Source organism: Spea bombifrons, chromosome 11 (assembly GCF_027358695.1).
Source record: "Spea bombifrons isolate aSpeBom1 chromosome 11, aSpeBom1.2.pri, whole genome shotgun sequence".
Classification (NCBI taxonomy): domain Eukaryota; kingdom Metazoa; phylum Chordata; class Amphibia; order Anura; family Pelobatidae; genus Spea; species Spea bombifrons.
The window spans coordinates 36,176,333-36,193,945 of NC_071097.1; the positions used below are offsets into that span (position 1 = coordinate 36,176,333).

A 17,613-nucleotide genomic window follows, 5' to 3' on the forward strand; every position below is an offset into this window, starting at 1 on the left:
TCAGAAGGCGTATTTGGGCCGTGGAAGGGTTTGTCGCTCTCTCTCGTGATCTCCCGGCCCCCGCTGCGATGTTCCTTTAAATGCCGCCGTTGTAAAAGTCACCTTTGCTCGGCTGTCAGAGGGGTTTATTGACGTTTCCACTTCAGGTGGATTCGCTGCCGCTTTTGGACGGCTGCCCGAGACAAAACAAACTCCAGCGGTAATCTAGGACTACCTGGTAGAGACATCAGCTGTGGCTCCCACTCCCATGACGCTCAGCCTTTCGCTCATACATTGGATTGGTAAAGATGAGCAGCTAAAGTTACTTAAAGGGACACTCGGGCCCTCCGATGCACTTTACATTACACTCCTAGGAGTCACCGTCTACCGCTCGCCAGAGATGTATACCCACCGGCTAGTGCCAAGGGGCCGAATGAGCCAAACCCCTGCGCATGCACACAGGCGCTCCCATTTATTTCATCAAACTGCCCCTTTACGTATAAAGCAGAAACACATACTTCTATAGAACATGCAATTTGTTACCAGTTTGGGGGCAAACGCATTATCACCATAGCAACCAGACAGTCGTACTCATTGGACCATTGGTTGCTACGGCGAGGTAACTTTTCAAACTTTGCATTAGAATAACTTTGAATAAAAAAACAAAAATTGCACAAATGATAAAAAAAAAACATTTCAAATTTCCACAGTTTTTCCTATAGATAAAAAAATGCATTCTTATTTTAATTAAAATAATCAGAAAACGGATTTCACGCGGCAAAGTACAGTAGTTATTTTTCTACATAAAATATAAATTAATAATAATTAATATAATAATAATAAATAATAAATAATAATAATTAATTCATCTAATAATAATAATAATAACAATAATAATAATATAAATTTGCGTTGGGATTCATGGCTTCTTTTTTAAATTAAATTAAATGTTTTCTTGAAATGAATTCCATCTGGCACCAAATATCCATTATAAAAAAGATTATAAAATTTGTCTAAATATCTATATTTTTTTAAAACAATTATAATCTTTGTATATTTAGAAATTTTTTAGGCACCACTTTTTATTTGAATCAAACATTTTTTTGGAAAGCAAAATGTAAGGAAATCTTTTATTTATATATTTTTTTACGCTTTTTTTCTCGTTTTTTTAAGTGCATTTAACCGAGTCTAGATTAAGAGCGACCTTTAGGTGCCTTACGCACCGAGCTATCTGATAATAAGTATCCTTTGCCCTGGTTTTTCTGATGACAGAAACACAACTTTTAACCAATTAGTGTTTCAACTGTGACCCAGAAAAATCTCCTCCCGACGCCCTTTGATCCACTCTACAGGATGGACTTTTTTCTTTGTTACATTAAATCCTATATAATAAAATAATTTCAGGGCAGCCACAACCTGAGCCCCGATCTACTAGGCAGACACCCCGACTCCTTATCATACTGACTCTGTCTTAATCACCCATTCTGACTCTCTGACTAATGAAAGTCTATGGAGGAACGGACTTCATTAGCATCGCCATAAAGCATCAGCTCGGTGTGGTGTTTGAGCCGGGAAAATCACCCAAAATATTTTTTCCGCTATCTGACCCACCTGGTGTGCGTCTCGTTGATGTAAATCACATTCCGAAGGCCCAGGGATGGGATGCTGGGATTATAAAACTTATCCTGCAAAATCACAAAGGAAGCTGAGTTAATATTCTTGATTTATACATTATACAGGGTCCGGTCACTGATTTATCTATACATTATACAGGGGCCGGTCACTGATTTATCTATACATTATACAGGGGGCCGGCTCGCTATATTACTGTATACAGTGCTGGGGGGTTATATTACTGTATACAGCGCTGGGGGGTTATATTACTGTATACAGCACTGGGGGTTATATTACTGTATACAGCGCTGGGGGTTATTACTGTATACAGCGCTGGGGGTTATATTACTGTATACAGTGCTGGGGGGTTATATTACTGTATACAGCGCTGGGGGGTTATATTACTGTATACAGCGTGGGGGGTTATATTACTGTATACAGCGCTGGGGGTTATATTACTGTATACAGCCCTGGGGGTTATATTACTGTATACAGCGCTGGGGGGTTATATTACTGTATACAGCGCTGGGGGTTATATTACTGTATACAGCGCTGGGGGTTATATTACTGTATACAGCGCTGGGGGGTTATATTACTGTATACAGCGCTGGGGGTTATATTACTGTATACAGCTCTGGGGGTTATATTACTGTATACAGCGCTGGGGGGTTATATTACTGTATACAGCGCTGGGGGTTATATTACTGTATACAGCTCTGGGGGTTATATTACTGTATACAGCGCTGGGGGTTATATTACTGTATACAGCGCTGGGGGTTATATTACTGTATACAGTGCTGGGGGTTATGTTACTGTATACAGTGCTGGGGGGTTATATTACTGTATACAGCGCTGGGGGTTATATTACTGTATACAGCGCTGGGGGTTATGTTACTGTATACAGTGCTGGGGGTTATATTACTGTATACAGCGCTGGGGGTTATATTACTGTATACAGCGCTGGGGGTTATATTACTGTATACAGTGCTGGGGGTTATATTACTGTATACAGCGCTGGGGGTTATGTTACTGTATACAGTGCTGGGGGTTATATTACTGTATACAGCGCTGGGGGTTATATTACTGTATACAGCGCTGGGGGTTATATTACTGTATACAGCGCTGGGAGTTATATTACTGTATACAGTGCTGGGGGTTATATTACTGTATACAGTGCTGGGGGTTATATTACTGTATACAGCGCTGGGGGTTATATTACTGTATACAGCGCTGGGGGATATATTACTGTATACAGCGCTAGGGGAGTTATATTACTGTATACAGTGCTGGGGGGTTACATTACTGTATATAGCGCTGGGGGTTATATTACTGTATACAGCGCTTGGGGTTATATTACTGTATACAGCGCTGGGGGTTATATTACTGTATACAGCGCTGGGGGTTATATTACTGTATACAGCGCTGGGGGTTATATTACTGTATACAGCGCTGGGGGGGTTATATTACTGTATACAGCGCTGGGGGGTTATATTACTGTATACAGTGCTGGGGGTTATATTACTGTATACAGCGCTGGGGGTTATATTACTGTATACAGCGCTGGGGGTTATTACTGTATACAGCGCTGGGGGTTATATTACTGTATACAGCGCTGGGGGGTATATTACTGGTGACAGTGCTGGGGGTTATATTACTGTATACAGCGCTGGGGGGGTATATTACTGTATACAGCGCTGGGGGTTATATTACTGTATACAGCGCTGGGGGTTATATTACTGTATACAGCGCTGGGGGTTATATTACTGTATACAGCGCTGGGGGTTATATTACTGTATACAGTGCTGGGGGGTTATATTACTGTATACAGCGCTGGGGGTTATATTACTGTATACAGTGCTGGGGGTTATATTACTGTATACAGCGCTGGGGGGTTATATTACTGTATACAGTGCTGGGGGTTATTACTGTATACAGCGCTGGGGGGTTATATTACTGTATACAGCGCTGGGGGTTATATTACTGTATACAGCGCTGGGGGTTATATTACTGTATACAGCGCTGGGGGTTATATTACTGTATACAGCACCGGGGGGTTATATTACTGTATACAGCGCTGGGGGTTATATTACTGTATACAGCGCTGGGGGGTATATTACTGTATACAGCGCTGGGGGTTATATTACTGTATACAGCGCTGGGGGTTATATTACTGTATACAGCGCTGGGGGTTATATTACTGTATACAGCACCGGGGGGTTATATTACTGTATACAGCGCTGGGGGGTTATTACTGCTGGGGGGTCTTCTATGGGACTTCCCCTTCAAAGTTCATTTTTTATTCTTTAATCTATAAAGTTTATCTCGATGTAAATGCAGCAAACGTTTGACTTTTTGGTAGAAATACGCACCGTTGTATATAGCTGTATATATATATATAGTTGTTGCTGTATATATTCTATATTTTATATACATTTCTATGTTTTTTTTTCCTTTGCTGGATTAATGGAGTGAAAACTTCATCATTACATCAACCGAAACTTAGTTCCACGGCCTTAATTAAATTCTGTACCGCAGACCCTGACGCGTTCCACCTAAACATCTTAATTGGCTTCACGTCTTTGATAATTAAGCGAGTCGGCGCTTGCAGCTCGGTCCAGAAAAACAATTAAAGCAAAATGATCAGGTAGAGAGATGATTCCCTGCGGCTCTCGGGAGAAGTATTGGCACGTCCCGACCAGAATCCCGAATCACCCCCCTCCAGAGGCGTCTCCCCCCCCGGTTAGTTCTGGTACCGGTGACCGGGTTACTTGGTGGTACCAGAGATCCGGCTCCAGGGGGCCGAATTGTCACGGTTCAGAATTCTGTGGAGTTATCGAAATCTTTTTTGGGTTATATAATTAACTGTTTGCCCCCCGTTTCTGGGAACAGACCCCCCGAGTGAGGCAAATAACCCTGGAACTCTCCCCTTAACCCTTCCTAATCCAGACTATGAATTATGTTTCAAAAGTAACTCTGTATTTCGCTTTCAAATAATAAATTCTGAACCTGGCTCTCAAATGGGTTAAATTGTTAAAAGTTCATTTATTATTATTATTTTTTTAAGTATTTTAATTGACGGCGGCCTTTTTTTTTTCTCATGACTTTTTTTAATGAAAAATTGGCTTATGGAGAAAATGATCCCCCCCCCCCCCGCGCGCTTTCTGTAATAAATCACGGAACGTATCTAAAGTTTTTTTCTCTTTCTACCCCAGATCCGCTGAGATGTTCTGCTGCCTGGGTTTCCTCTTCACGCCTCTCCCCACTCCTCTCCTTGTCGCCCTCTTCGCCGTTGGACTCTCGGCTTTTATCTATGTGCTGACGAAACCCAAGCCGGTTTTCCCCCCCATAGACCTGAAGAAACAGTCCATCGGCACCCAGGTAATGTGAGCTACCGGCCAATCAGAAACGTCCTCTTGGTAACGGGAAAAAAATGGCGGACGTGGCCACCCTGTGAGCTGCATTTCATTAAATATGAATTCATTAAGATTACTTAATTACTTCAAAATCAATTGTTTTAGGAACAAACGGCTCCGTAGACAAAAGATTTCCTTCAACACCCTCAGCCGACGTCTTAAACAAAGAGTCATGGAACTCGGGGCATCGTCTCAGTTGAGGTTCCACAGCTTGACCCCAAAAAAGCTCCATTAGATCCTCGTATTACGGAGTTAAATAACCTCGTTACAGCGACAGTGGGTGGGAACCCAACGCATTTTTTACCCCGCATTTTTTTTGTACCAAACCCTTGATTTGCCCCCCTATGTTCCCGAACGCAGGGCTGGGCTCGGAGATGCGCTTTGCTGAAAGACGACAACCTCATGTCTTATTACTATGACGACGCCAAAACCTTGTACGAAGTCTTTATGAGGGGGGTCCGGGTTTCAGGTATGTTGGTAATACTGGATATTGGTTACTGATATATTACATTTATTGATTATTGATATATTGTTATTAATATTATTTGTATTGGTTATTGGTATTATTTGTATTGGTTATTGATATTATTATGTGTTCGTTATTTATATTATTATTTGCATATTTATTGATATTATACATATTTTTATTAATATTCTATGTATTGATTATTGATATTATTACATTAATTAATTATTTATATTATTATTTGTATTAGTTATTGATATTACATGTATTGGTTAATGGTTAGTGATATATTACATTTATTGGTTACTGATATTATTCATATTTTTATTAATATTATATGTATTGGTTACTGATATTATTATTTGTTTTGGTTATTGATATTATTTCCATTTTTATTGATATTATTTGTATTGGTTAATGGCTATTTACATATTACACGTTTTGGTTATTGATATTATTACACGTATTGGTTATTGATATTATTACACGTATTGGTTATTGATATTATTACACGTATTGGTTATTGATATTATTACACGGATTGGTTATTGATATTATTACACGTATTGGTTATTGATATTATTACACATATTGGTTATTGATATTATTACACGTATTGGTTATTGATATTATTACACGTATTGGTTATTGATATTATTACACGGATTGGTTATTGATATTATTACACGTATTGGTTATTGATATTATTACACGTATTGGTTATTGATATTATTACACGGATTGGTTATTGACATATTACACGTATTGGTTATTGATATTATTACACGTATTGGTTATTGATATTATTACACGTATTGGTTATTGATATTATTACACGTATTGTTATTGATATTATTACACGTATTGGTTATTGATATCATAGACAGGATGATGTTGCATTAATGGGCATTAGGGGGTCCGCCATTATGTTTTAAGCACTTGTTTGAAAGTGAAGTTCTATGTAATAAACCTCGAATTTTGCATAAATGTGATGATTTCTGGCAACATCTGCAGGAAACGGGAATTGTTTGGGGTTCAGGAAGCCGAACAAACCTTACGAGTGGGTGACCTACAAAGAGGTGAGTTTCAAGCGGGCAATAAAGCAACTTGGAGCCGCGAATTACTAGCCGGGGCAACGCGTTTCATGCAGATTCCTGGAAGTTACTAAAACAAATCAGTGTAATGAAAGTAAATATTCGCTGCTGCCATTAGTGAGTCCATAAAATACGATCTGTGCGATGGCTATTAAGGGGTTAATAATCAAGGAACTAGAATGGACGGGAACGGCTAAAAATCAAACAAACAAAATGAAAAATAGAACTTTGAGATGATGGACGTTCTCTGTGTGTTTCCAGGTGGCAGACAGGGCAGAATTCTTTGGGTCCGGACTGGTCCATAAAGGCTGTAAACCCTCCCCCGACCAGTTCATTGGAGTCTTTTCCCAGAACCGACCAGAGGTAAGAGACCGGACTTTATACCTTAAACTCACTTATATGAAAGGTATTATTTTGATGTTTTGTTGCCATCAACCATTCAAAAGTTTGGGGTCACTCCTAAATTTCCGGCTGTAACATAATTACAAAAGGGTTTTTTAACCATCAATTAGCCTTTTAAACTTAAACTTGGATCAGCGAACACAACGTGCCATTGGAACCCAGGAGTGATGGGAGTGATAAAGGGCCATTGGAACCCAGGAGTGATGGGAGTGATAAAGGGCCATTGGAACACAGGAGTGATGGGAGTGATAAAGGGCCGTTGGAACACAGGAGTGATGGGAGTGATAAAGGGCCATTGGAACACAGGAGTGATGGGAGTGATAAAGGGCCATTGGAACACAGGAGTGATGGGAGTGATAAAGGGCCTCTGTACACCTATGAAATGATTCCATTAAAAATCATGGAATAAAGGTTCTGACCATGGAATTAACCTCTTGCTTGTTCTGTGCTGCGCAGGTAGTGATTGCGGAGCTGGGCTGTTATACGTACTCCATGGTTGTGGTTCCGCTGTACGATACGCTGGGAGCTGAAGCCATCGTGTTTATCGTTAACAGAGGTAAAAACACAAAACCTGATAATTAATTGTTTGGAACGTTTCTATTCTTTTTTAATTTTATCATTGGAGGAACCAAACTACATCGTTGCTATTTTTAAACTTTCAGCAGCCTTTCATATTTTTTAATAAAAAGCCAAGCACTAAAAATTATATATATATTAAAAACATATTAAAAAAATTGATGGATGAAATTATGTTACAATAAACACAATAAATAAATATCTTTGGTAACTTTATATATTTAAGTCTTGGAGGGTCTCTTCCCTCCTTTCGCTGACCATGGACCCAGAGAGATAGAGCTTTAAACAGCCACTTAATGAGATTCTCTTCCTTTTTTAGCTAACGAATGGATAAACTAAAATTTGAAAATTACATTTTTAATATATATATTTTTTTTAAATAAAATGTTAAAAAAAATTCTGATGCAGACATTCAGTCTGTAATATCCATACATGGGGACTCGAGTCTTTTGCCCCAATATCAGGGTAAAGGGGCAGATTCTTGGGGACTCCTTCCTACCCCCCCGGTGTGATCATATATAAGGCCTCCAATTGGTGCTCCTCCCAGTATGTTATGGTTGGTATCCCTGCTTGAATGCAGGTGACTCCATAAAGTGTATCTTTAAATAAGTCAAGGTTTCCATGAAGGCCAATGTTAGAGCCAAGACTCTTCACGGCCTGGAGTTTCTCTGGAGTGTCTTAGTGAAACCTGGAGAGTTGGCAGGTATGGTGGCAGGTAACACGTCCACATGGCATATACCTGTACTAAGTCCAGTAGAACGCGGTAGGCCAAGTTTTCAGAGGGTCACCGCATTGCGCAGGAATAAATGCTTAATGTCTGTCCGTTGCGTCTCTTTAAACCCGGCCGGTCCCCCGAGACCTGATCCTAAACGTTGTGTTGCAGCCGAGCTGTCCGTCGTCATCTGCGATAAGTCAGACAAGGCTCGTATTCTTTTGGATAACTGCGAGAAACAGCTGACCCCCGTGCTAAAAAAAATCATCGTGATGGAGCCGTTTGAGAACGACGTGAAGGACCGCGGAGCCAAGTGCGGCGTGGAGGTCCTGCTGATGAAGGACGTGGAGGTATTTCGCTGCTCGCATCAAATGTTCACAACGGGCCGTTCTTAATTTAAAGACAGAAATAATGGTCGGGAAAGCGAATCCAACCTACAATCGAAATATCCAGTGTCTGGGATTTGTAACGAAACATCAAACACGCCGGCGCCAACAAGAAATGGTATTAAAGCCATAAGCATACCTGCCAACAGTCCCGAATTTCCCAGCTTAAAAATACCGCCTAGTGGCCCCGCACCTTTATACCCCGTCCCCTTAATACCCAACCCCCCTTTATACCTTGTCCTCTTTATACCCCGTCCCCTTTATTCTCCACCTCCTTTATACCCCGCCCCCTGTGTCTTTTGATCTATACATTTATACAAGAAGCCCACCTGCTATGGACAGAATTAAGCTCTTTAAGGTGTTTTAAAGACAGGACATAAAGACTCAGCATGACCTTGGGCGAGATCTACTGATCGCTTCCTATTAGACGGCGGTTAAGGTTTGCGATGAGTAACTTTCCGCTCTAAGATTCAAAATGTTTATCGAGGGGTTAATAAAAGATGAATGAGTGGACATTATGATCTCCAAGCCTCGGTAAGTGACCGAGCTGAGAGTCCAGGCGTGATCTGATCCGCTTTCTCCCGCAGGACCTGGGCAAAGAGAACTTCAGAAAGGCCGTGGTGAGTTATCATTCTTTGCGATGCTCCGTAAAACGAATCAAGTGCCAAAGGTGATTTATTGCTGCCTTCTGCGGCCATGAAGAGGTTAATTAAACGCGATCCTGAAAGAAGACACCTTTTTTCCCCACAATAATTTCACTAAATGCTTTTTGTAGCGTAGTTTTCTTTAAATAAAAAAACGTTTTTTATTCATTCATTCATTTTTTATTTTTTTTTCAGCCTCCTAAACCGGAAGATTTGTGCGTCGTGTGCTTCACCAGTGGGACCACAGGTACGATTAACCCCTTCCAAACAACGCAGGTATCCTGGGCGTCATTGGAACAGAGATCTGACTGAGAAATTGGTGTTTTTTAAACTCAGATAACGGCCATGCTGTGTTTTGCGCTGTCCCCGTACCTCCCTGACCGATACAGCTGCAGTATAGCAGATAAAGCATCTTTAAAGCCTCTGGCGTGGAGATCTGGAGGTCTTCCTAGTGGGAGGGCAAAGGGGCAAATCCAAGAAACCATGGAGAAATGAATCATTTAGGAATGATGTCACAACATAAAATGCCCAGAGATATAATGAATAGTTTTATGGGTGTGTTTTGGGGCAATAACGGGAATGTTAGGTAATTGTGCCCTACTGAAAGCTGCTGTCATTTGGAAAGAACATATTTATATAATAATAAACATATTTATATACCGGTAATAATAAACAAACATATCTATATAATAATAAACACATTTATATAATAATAAACACATTTATATAATAATAAACATACTTATATAATAATACACATAAACATATCTATATAATAATAAACATATCTATATAATAATAAACACATTTATATAATAATAAACATATCTATATAATAATAAACACATTTATATAATAATAAACATACTTATATAATAATACACATAAACATATCTATATAATAATAAACATATCTATATAATAATAAACACATTTATATAATAATAAACATATCTATATAATAATAAACACATTTATATAATAATAAACATATTTATATAATAATAAACACATTTATATAATAATACACATAAACATATCTAAATAATAATAAACATATCTATATAATAATAAACATACTTATATAATAATAAACATATCTATATAATAATAAACATACGTATCTATATAATAATAATAAACACATTTATATAATAATAAACATATCTATATAATAATAAACACATTTATATAATAATAAACATATTTATATAATAATAAACACATTTATATAATAATAAACATATCTATATAATAATAAACACATTTATATAATAATAAACATATCTATATAATAATAATAAACACATTTATATAATAATAAACATATCTATATAATAATAAACACATTTATATAATCATAAACATACTTATATAATAATAATAATAATAATAATAATAATATCAATAATAATATATATGTATAACTGCTTAATAGAAAGAAACCATTGTAACAGTGCTACAGACTCTGTTGGTGCTATAAGAATGTAATGTGTGATGAATCTATACACGCCAGAAATTGAGCGAAAGTAAAGGACGGATGTGGAAGAAAAGATGGGGGGCGGACGGTTCCTCCAAGAGAGGGAGATTTAGGGCAAGTTGTTGGCTTCTTGTGACTTAGGAAGTAGTGAGAATGGGAGATACCGTATCTTCCGGGTTAATGTATCGATATCCGGCGCTCTTATCTCTGTTCTTACATCTCCTGCCCCTCTCAGGTGACCCTAAAGGAGCCATGCTGACCCACGAAAACGTTGTGTCGGATGCAGCCAGTTTCCTTAAAAACACAGAGGTGAGATACTCTGCGAGCCTCGGGCTACACGGTGAGAAGAGAACATTACAAACCGGGAGAAATGCTAGGACATGAGGTCATAGCCTACAACTAGAGGATCAGAGCTAAGATGTAATGTAAGGGACCTTTACTTTAGTATGGGAATGGTAGATAAGTGGAATAGCCTCCCAGCAGAAGTGGTAGAGGGTAATACAGTGAGGGTATTAAACATGCATGGGATAGACATACGGCTCCTGAATCTAAGACGAGACCAACAATCTCAAATAAGTCATTTAATAACGAATACATATAGAACCTCTCTATGATGCAAAAAGCAGAAATTTAGTCAAGATAACCAAATAAATGCTAATATCACATGATTTCGTTTTTTTGAGTATTGAGGGCATCTTCTGTTTTCAGGAACAGAGATGGGGAATGAATATAAATACAACATCGTAGCATGAAATAAAGTAATAAAACCTTTAGAAAAGCTGCCCGCAGGGTTAGAGGGGGTCCCGTGCGACACACCGTATCCATGACGACTGTTTTTCTCTTTTTTTGGGGTTCAGAGTACCTTTGCGCCCCAGACCTCGGATATCACGATCTCCTACCTGCCGATGGCGCACATGTTTGAGCGAGTGGTCCAGGTACGTTGGCTGGCGGGTTATGTAATGGGTGTTCGGGGGTCTTCACCAGCTGTGGCCGCAGAGGTATCGCCCGTACCCCCAAAAGGATAGATCCCCCAAAGCTTTGGGAGGCACTTATCATGGACTGTAAACCAGTTTCCTCTCCCAGTAAAGCATCAGGTCCAGTTGCAGTTCCAGTCCCAGGTTCCCGTTGTGCCGTTACAGCTGCCCAGTGTCCCCACTCCACGCAGTGCCTACTACCCGCAGCTCACTGAAGAAGCCCATAAAGGCCAAAACGTACGTCTGGGGTTCTTGGTTCCGAAAGCTTCCTACCTGAGCCTATGTTACAGCTAAATGTATACCATGAAGGGTGAGCGAGAACATGGAGGACGACTATGGTGCAACTATGGGCTCCCAAGAGACAGATTTATGGGGATTTCTAAGGTCTTGAACGTGTCTGATGGGCAGCCGTCCGTTTGTCTGCTAGAGGGACCGACAGTTTGTGTCTCTTTACAGACAATTGTATTCTGTTCCGGAGCGAAGGTCGGCTTCTTCCAAGGAGACGTGCGGCTACTGACAGACGACATGAAAACACTGAGGCCGACGGTGTTCCCGACGGTGCCGAGGCTGCTGAACCGAATTTATGACAAGGTAGGTCCTCCCCGATGAAGACTTACCCGCTATAGGGAGTTATTTACTGGGGTTCTATTTGGAACTGAGTTTGGGGGCGAAAAGCATAAAAGTCATGAAAAAGACTGAAAAATAACAGACGAGACCCAAATAATAGAAATAAGCAGGAAATAAGAGATTCTTTAATGGCCGCAGACACAATGTATCCGTTTATTATATCGATGGAAATCGTTATTCAGATACAAAGCGGGGCGCAGACGCCGTTCAAGAAACGCCTCTTGGAGTTTGCAGTGGCGCAGAAGTTTTCGGAAGTCAAACAGGGAATTATCCGGAACGACAGCGTCTGGGACAAGCTGATATTTAAGAAGGTCCAGGTGAGATATGCGCTTATCGTCCCTGCTGTGGACAATTCCCTGAGCACCGACCCATCACGAATCCCCTAAATAGAACTCAGAGGATCTTTATCAAGCAAGCAGACATTTTGGCTGCGATAGCCACGCCCACTGCCTCTAACCGCCCGCAGCCGCGGCAGGAAGTAGAATTATTCCGTCTAACGTGGCACCGAGAGCACAGAAAATCGTAGAATGATCAGGTTTTTACTGTTCCGAAAGTTCCAGGTGCTTTATGGAGTTTTGTTAAATGTTTTTCACAACAATACTTTTCTGGAAAATTAATTTTTTTTATTCAGGAACCAAAGTTTTAGGTCAGTTAATAACGGGAATTACAGGGAATCTGGAATGCTTTCCAAGGCGACCTAGAACATCCATGTCATATGTTCTAGGTCGCCTTGGTTCCTAGAACATGCAGGTACACAACTAAGACGTCTTATTTCTACCCCTAGGACACGATGGGCGGCCGGGTCCGGATTATGGTGACAGCCGCGGCTCCCATTTCAGAAAACGTTCTGTCCTTCCTCAGGTCTGCCCTGGGATGTCAGGTGCGGCCCCCCCCCCGGCGGGACATCACGCCCTGTCACATTTATTATGGAATATTTATAATTATTAATATTATTTACTATTATTATTATTTTTATCATTATTATGATTATTATTTCCACAAATATTGAGTTTCTAAAGAAATTATTAAAATTAATTTTTCCCCGAATCAGATTTTTGAAGCATACGGTCAGACAGAATGCGGCGCAGGCTGCACATTTTCAACTCCAGGAGACTGGACGGCAGGTAACGCAACCGGATCCGGGATTTATTTATTAACTGAGCAGATGTGGGTGGTAGATGACTGGAACGGTCTCCCAGCAGAAGTGGTAGAGGGTAATACAGCGAGGGTATTAAACATGCGTGGGATAGACATACGGCTCCTGAATCTAAGACGAGACCAACGACTGATTAAGGTTTGAGTCGTTACAGCAGGAGAAACGGGCGACTAGACGGGGGCCGGACGGGTTTATGTCTAAGTAACCCATGAATACGTTTTTCGCTGATTGTGCTTTTCTAGGTCATGTTGGGGCGCCGTTGCCGTGTAACGTTGTGAAATTAGTAGATGTGGTAGATATGAATTACTTTGCGTCTAACGGAGAAGGAGAGGTAGGTGAAGAGCGTTTAGATCGTGACGTATAGATCGATACCTCGGCGGGAAACAAAGTATCGCTTTGTCTCTTCAAGGTTTGTATCAAGGGACCCAACGTGTTCAAAGGATACCTGAAAGATCCAGAGAAGACAGCCGAGGCCTTGGATGAAGACGGGTGGCTTCACACCGGGGATATCGGAAAATGGCTGCCAGTAAGTTCCAGCAGAAGGAGACCCCCTGAGAGAGTCGTAGATAAGCAGAACAGCCTCTCAGCAGAAGTGGTAGAGGGTAATACAATGAGGGCTATGAAAAAACACGTAAAAATATTAAAAGATGCCCAATTTTTCTTTGTCCTCATGGTCGCAATCCTTGCAATCACAGATACACTCTGTTTGACATATTTTTAGGAAAGAAATGCATTATTTGTAAATCTCACCCAACTTTCCACCTTTTTAAAAAACAACTGGCTCTAAAAAGAGGGAAAAAAACCGCATGCGAAGGAAACTTGGAAGTCATTCCCGTAACGGGAATATGAGAAAGCGCAGAGCTCACAAGTCTTTAATTAATAAGCCGCGAACCTGGCACCCAGCGGAGGCCGCGCAGGGATTAGGATCCTCCGAAGGCCAATTTAGTGCAAGCAGGTAAATCTCAGAGTAACACCTGCTGGGCAGGTAATTGAGGCCGAGGACCCGGGGTCTGCTTTCCTAATCAGAGAAAATGAAGCCAATCACGTGGCCTTAATTAATTCAAACAGGCGGTCTCGCTTCACGGCCTCGTTAAAGAGAATAATTGGGACTCGTGGAGACCTCGCAGACTCTCCGGGTCGATGGGCATTTCTTATTGATCCGTTGTCGATGAGCTGCGTTCGATACGCGGTGAGATCAGGCAAGGTCTAGAACCCGAGAGGATGATGGGCATTAAGGTTCAGGCAGGGTCTAGAACCCGAGAGGATGATGAGCATTAAGGTTCAGGCAGGGTCTAGAACCTGAGAGGATGATGAGCATTAAGGTTCAGGCAGGGTCTAGAACCCGAGAGGATGATGAGCATTAAGGTTCAGGCAGGGTCTAGAACCCGGGACAGTCTCTATTTTGCCTTCCTATCTCACTGGCCCGCCGAGCTCTACCTCTAACAGACTTTTCGGGGACAGAAGAAGAATTCTGAGGGTCAGCGAGGTCCCAATTTCATTCTTCGGTGTCTGAGAATGCATACTGAGCATGTGCAGGGTTCTGCACATGCACAGTAGCTCTGACAGTTTGAGTGACATGCTACCTCCTAAGCCCCACCCCCTGTTGGATGGTACGCAACTACGTCCTCTGGGGCCGACTAGCATCCCGGTGCCTGCGCTGGGCTGAGCTATCCCATAATTGTGGCCCGTTTCCAGCCCTTGAGGACAGGTCCGGTTAGGAGGGAGATCTCTACCACTTCAGCTGGGAAGCTGTTCCACTTATCTATCAACGGATCGCTACAAATCACACACTGATTTTCATCTTTTTTTTTTTTTTTACAGAACGGGACCCTGAAAATAATCGACAGGAAGAAGAACATTTTTAAGCTGGCGCAGGGAGAATACATCGCTCCGGAAAAAATAGAGAATGTGTACGTGCGAAGCGGGCCCGTGGCTCAGGTGTTTGTTCACGGAGACAGTTTGAGGGTAAGAACCAGACGCCTATTAAAGAGACTTACCCAGACGTAACGTGACCGTTCTCAGCTACAACTCCCAGCAACCACAGCAGCTCCGCTCCACGGGCCTGGTAACATCGTTACTCTAATTACTGAGAATCGTTACGAGCGTCGCTTAAAAACTGCTTCAAAAACTGTCATTCTGTCATTTCTGGATTTATGTTTTTTCCTTTGTCTACTAGACCAACAGACTGAGTCCTCATCACATTGTCTTGGTGGTAACCGATAGAATGGCTCAGTCTTAATCACACAACCAGACATTCTGACTAATAAAATTTAGGAACGGACTTCATTAGCATCGCCATAAAGCATCAGCTCAGTGCGGTGTTTGAGCCGGGGAAGTCACCCAAAACATCACATGACTGACAGCAACGGCGGCTCCAGGTCTGCAGATAAAGGGAGTTTATTGGGGCAAAACGACATAAAACCAGGTTTTTGTCACCGACCGACATTACTGTAACAGTATACTGTTTACAGCGCTGGGGTTGGTGGAACAAAGAAACGAAAACGAATGTTCCGGCTGCCCATTTCCGGGATCGTTGCCGGGATCGTTGCCGGTTGTATGATACGCATCCGGGCTCTCCCTGCGAAGGGCTCTTCTCGTTGGGCGCATTAAGGAGATTTTGGCTCGTTTCTGTTTCTTAGGCTTGTCTCGTCGGGGTGGTGATTCCTGATCCTGAGGTTTTGCCCGATTTCGCAGCGAAACTCGACGTGAAGGGATCCTACGAAGAACTCTGCAAAAGTGCGGTGAGTATCGTGAGCTCTGCAAGGAACGGCACTGATTACGGAGAGCGGCACTGATTTGTTTGGCTTCAGGTTTTTCGGGTCCCTACGTGATGCAAGTCCACTGATACAAACTGCGTTAAAGCAGCACGCGATGTAAACGGGGCCACAGCGTATTCATTAACGTGGACACCACCATTAAAAGGTTTGGGGTCATGGAAAACAGGACATAAGAATTAGTATATAACGTAACATGTGCTCCGTAGCTCTGTTACCTTTATGAGTAAAAGGGGTTAAAGTTTGTGCTTATTCCTTCTCAGGTTGTAAAGAAAGCCATACTGGACGATATGACTAAAGTGGGGAAACAAGCCGGACTTAAGTCATTTGAACAGGTATGTGTTTGGTTACCGTTACGGGGTAGACATCCAGCGCATGCGCAACTAAAGATGCATGTTTGTCTCTTTTAAATAAAACAAAAAGAAAAAAAAATATACGTTTCTAAAAATGTGACTTAATATGGGGGGGGGCAGTAATATTACATGGCTGGATCATCATCCCTCCTCACTGGCCGGTTCAAAACAGTTTAGAAAGCGCCCTTTCTTTTATATTAAACCTTTTTTATTGTATTATTTCGCTTCCTCCAGGTTAAAGATATCTACGTTCATTCCGAAATGCTGACTGTCGAAAACGGCTTCCTGACACCGACGCTAAAAGCCAAGAGGGCAGAAGTCGCCAAACACTTCCGACCCCACATCGAAGAATTATACACCAGCCTGGGGGAATAAAGAGCGATCCGCGCTGCCCCGCGCCGGGGTCAATCCCGCTGCAGCAAAAAGGGGACGTTTATACAAAACAACGCGCAGCAAAGCAACGGCTGCAATTATTTCTTCATCCATTAAAGCATCGCCGGCTTCACGCAATAAATGGATACGACGATGACGGCGGCGACGACGCCGAGCCGCTTCAATCCGGACACAGAGGGGATTTAATTCTTCTTTTGGCCAAACACATAATGTGTTTTTTGTACATTGTACATGTAACTAGAATTATAATAAAAATATTAAAATTTATTAGGCAAATGTCCCATTTTAGTATATTGCAAACCACTGTAATTTAACCCATAATGCCCAGACACCCTGTGTGCACAGTGCTGGCTCGCTGATTTAACTATACATTATACAGGGGGCCGGCTCGCTGATTTATCTATACATTATACAGGGGGCCGGCTCACTGATTTAACTATACATTATACAGGGGGCCGGCTCGCTGATTTATCTATACATTATACAGGGGGCCGGCTCACTGATTTAACTATACATTATACAGGGGCCGGCTCGCTGATTTATCTATACATTATACAGGGGGCCGGCTCG

General features: G+C 41.6%; 1 protein-coding gene across 1 annotated transcript; it reads left to right on the forward strand.

Moving 5' to 3' along the window:
- Positions 1–4,809: 4,809 nt before the first annotated feature.
- Positions 4,810–17,319, forward strand: ACSL5 (acyl-CoA synthetase long chain family member 5). The gene is made up of 20 exons (XM_053450549.1): positions 4,810–4,971; positions 5,367–5,475; positions 6,487–6,551; positions 6,828–6,929; positions 7,425–7,524; positions 8,428–8,606; positions 9,230–9,262; positions 9,482–9,533; positions 11,002–11,075; positions 11,624–11,701; positions 12,197–12,331; positions 12,550–12,684; positions 13,152–13,247; positions 13,419–13,491; positions 13,766–13,854; positions 13,933–14,049; positions 15,345–15,488; positions 16,163–16,264; positions 16,561–16,632; positions 16,885–17,319. Exons 1-20 carry the CDS (start codon positions 4,816–4,818, stop codon positions 17,023–17,025), a joined length of 2,052 nt encoding a protein of 683 aa, XP_053306524.1. The 5' UTR covers positions 4,810–4,815; the 3' UTR covers positions 17,026–17,319.
- Positions 17,320–17,613: the final 294 nt, after the last annotated feature.

Bases quoted from the DNA above. Each gene is read 5' to 3' on its own strand.
- ACSL5 (XM_053450549.1), top strand. From the start codon at position 4,816: ATGTTCTGCTGCCTGGGTTTCCTCTTCACGCCTCTCCCCACTCCTCTC. The intron at 11,702-12,196 runs GTACGTTGGCTG...GTCTCTTTACAG, and splicing joins TGTTTGAGCGAGTGGTCCAG to ACAATTGTATTCTGTTCCGG. The intron at 14,050-15,344 runs GTAAGTTCCAGC...TTTTTTTTACAG, and splicing joins ATATCGGAAAATGGCTGCCA to AACGGGACCCTGAAAATAAT.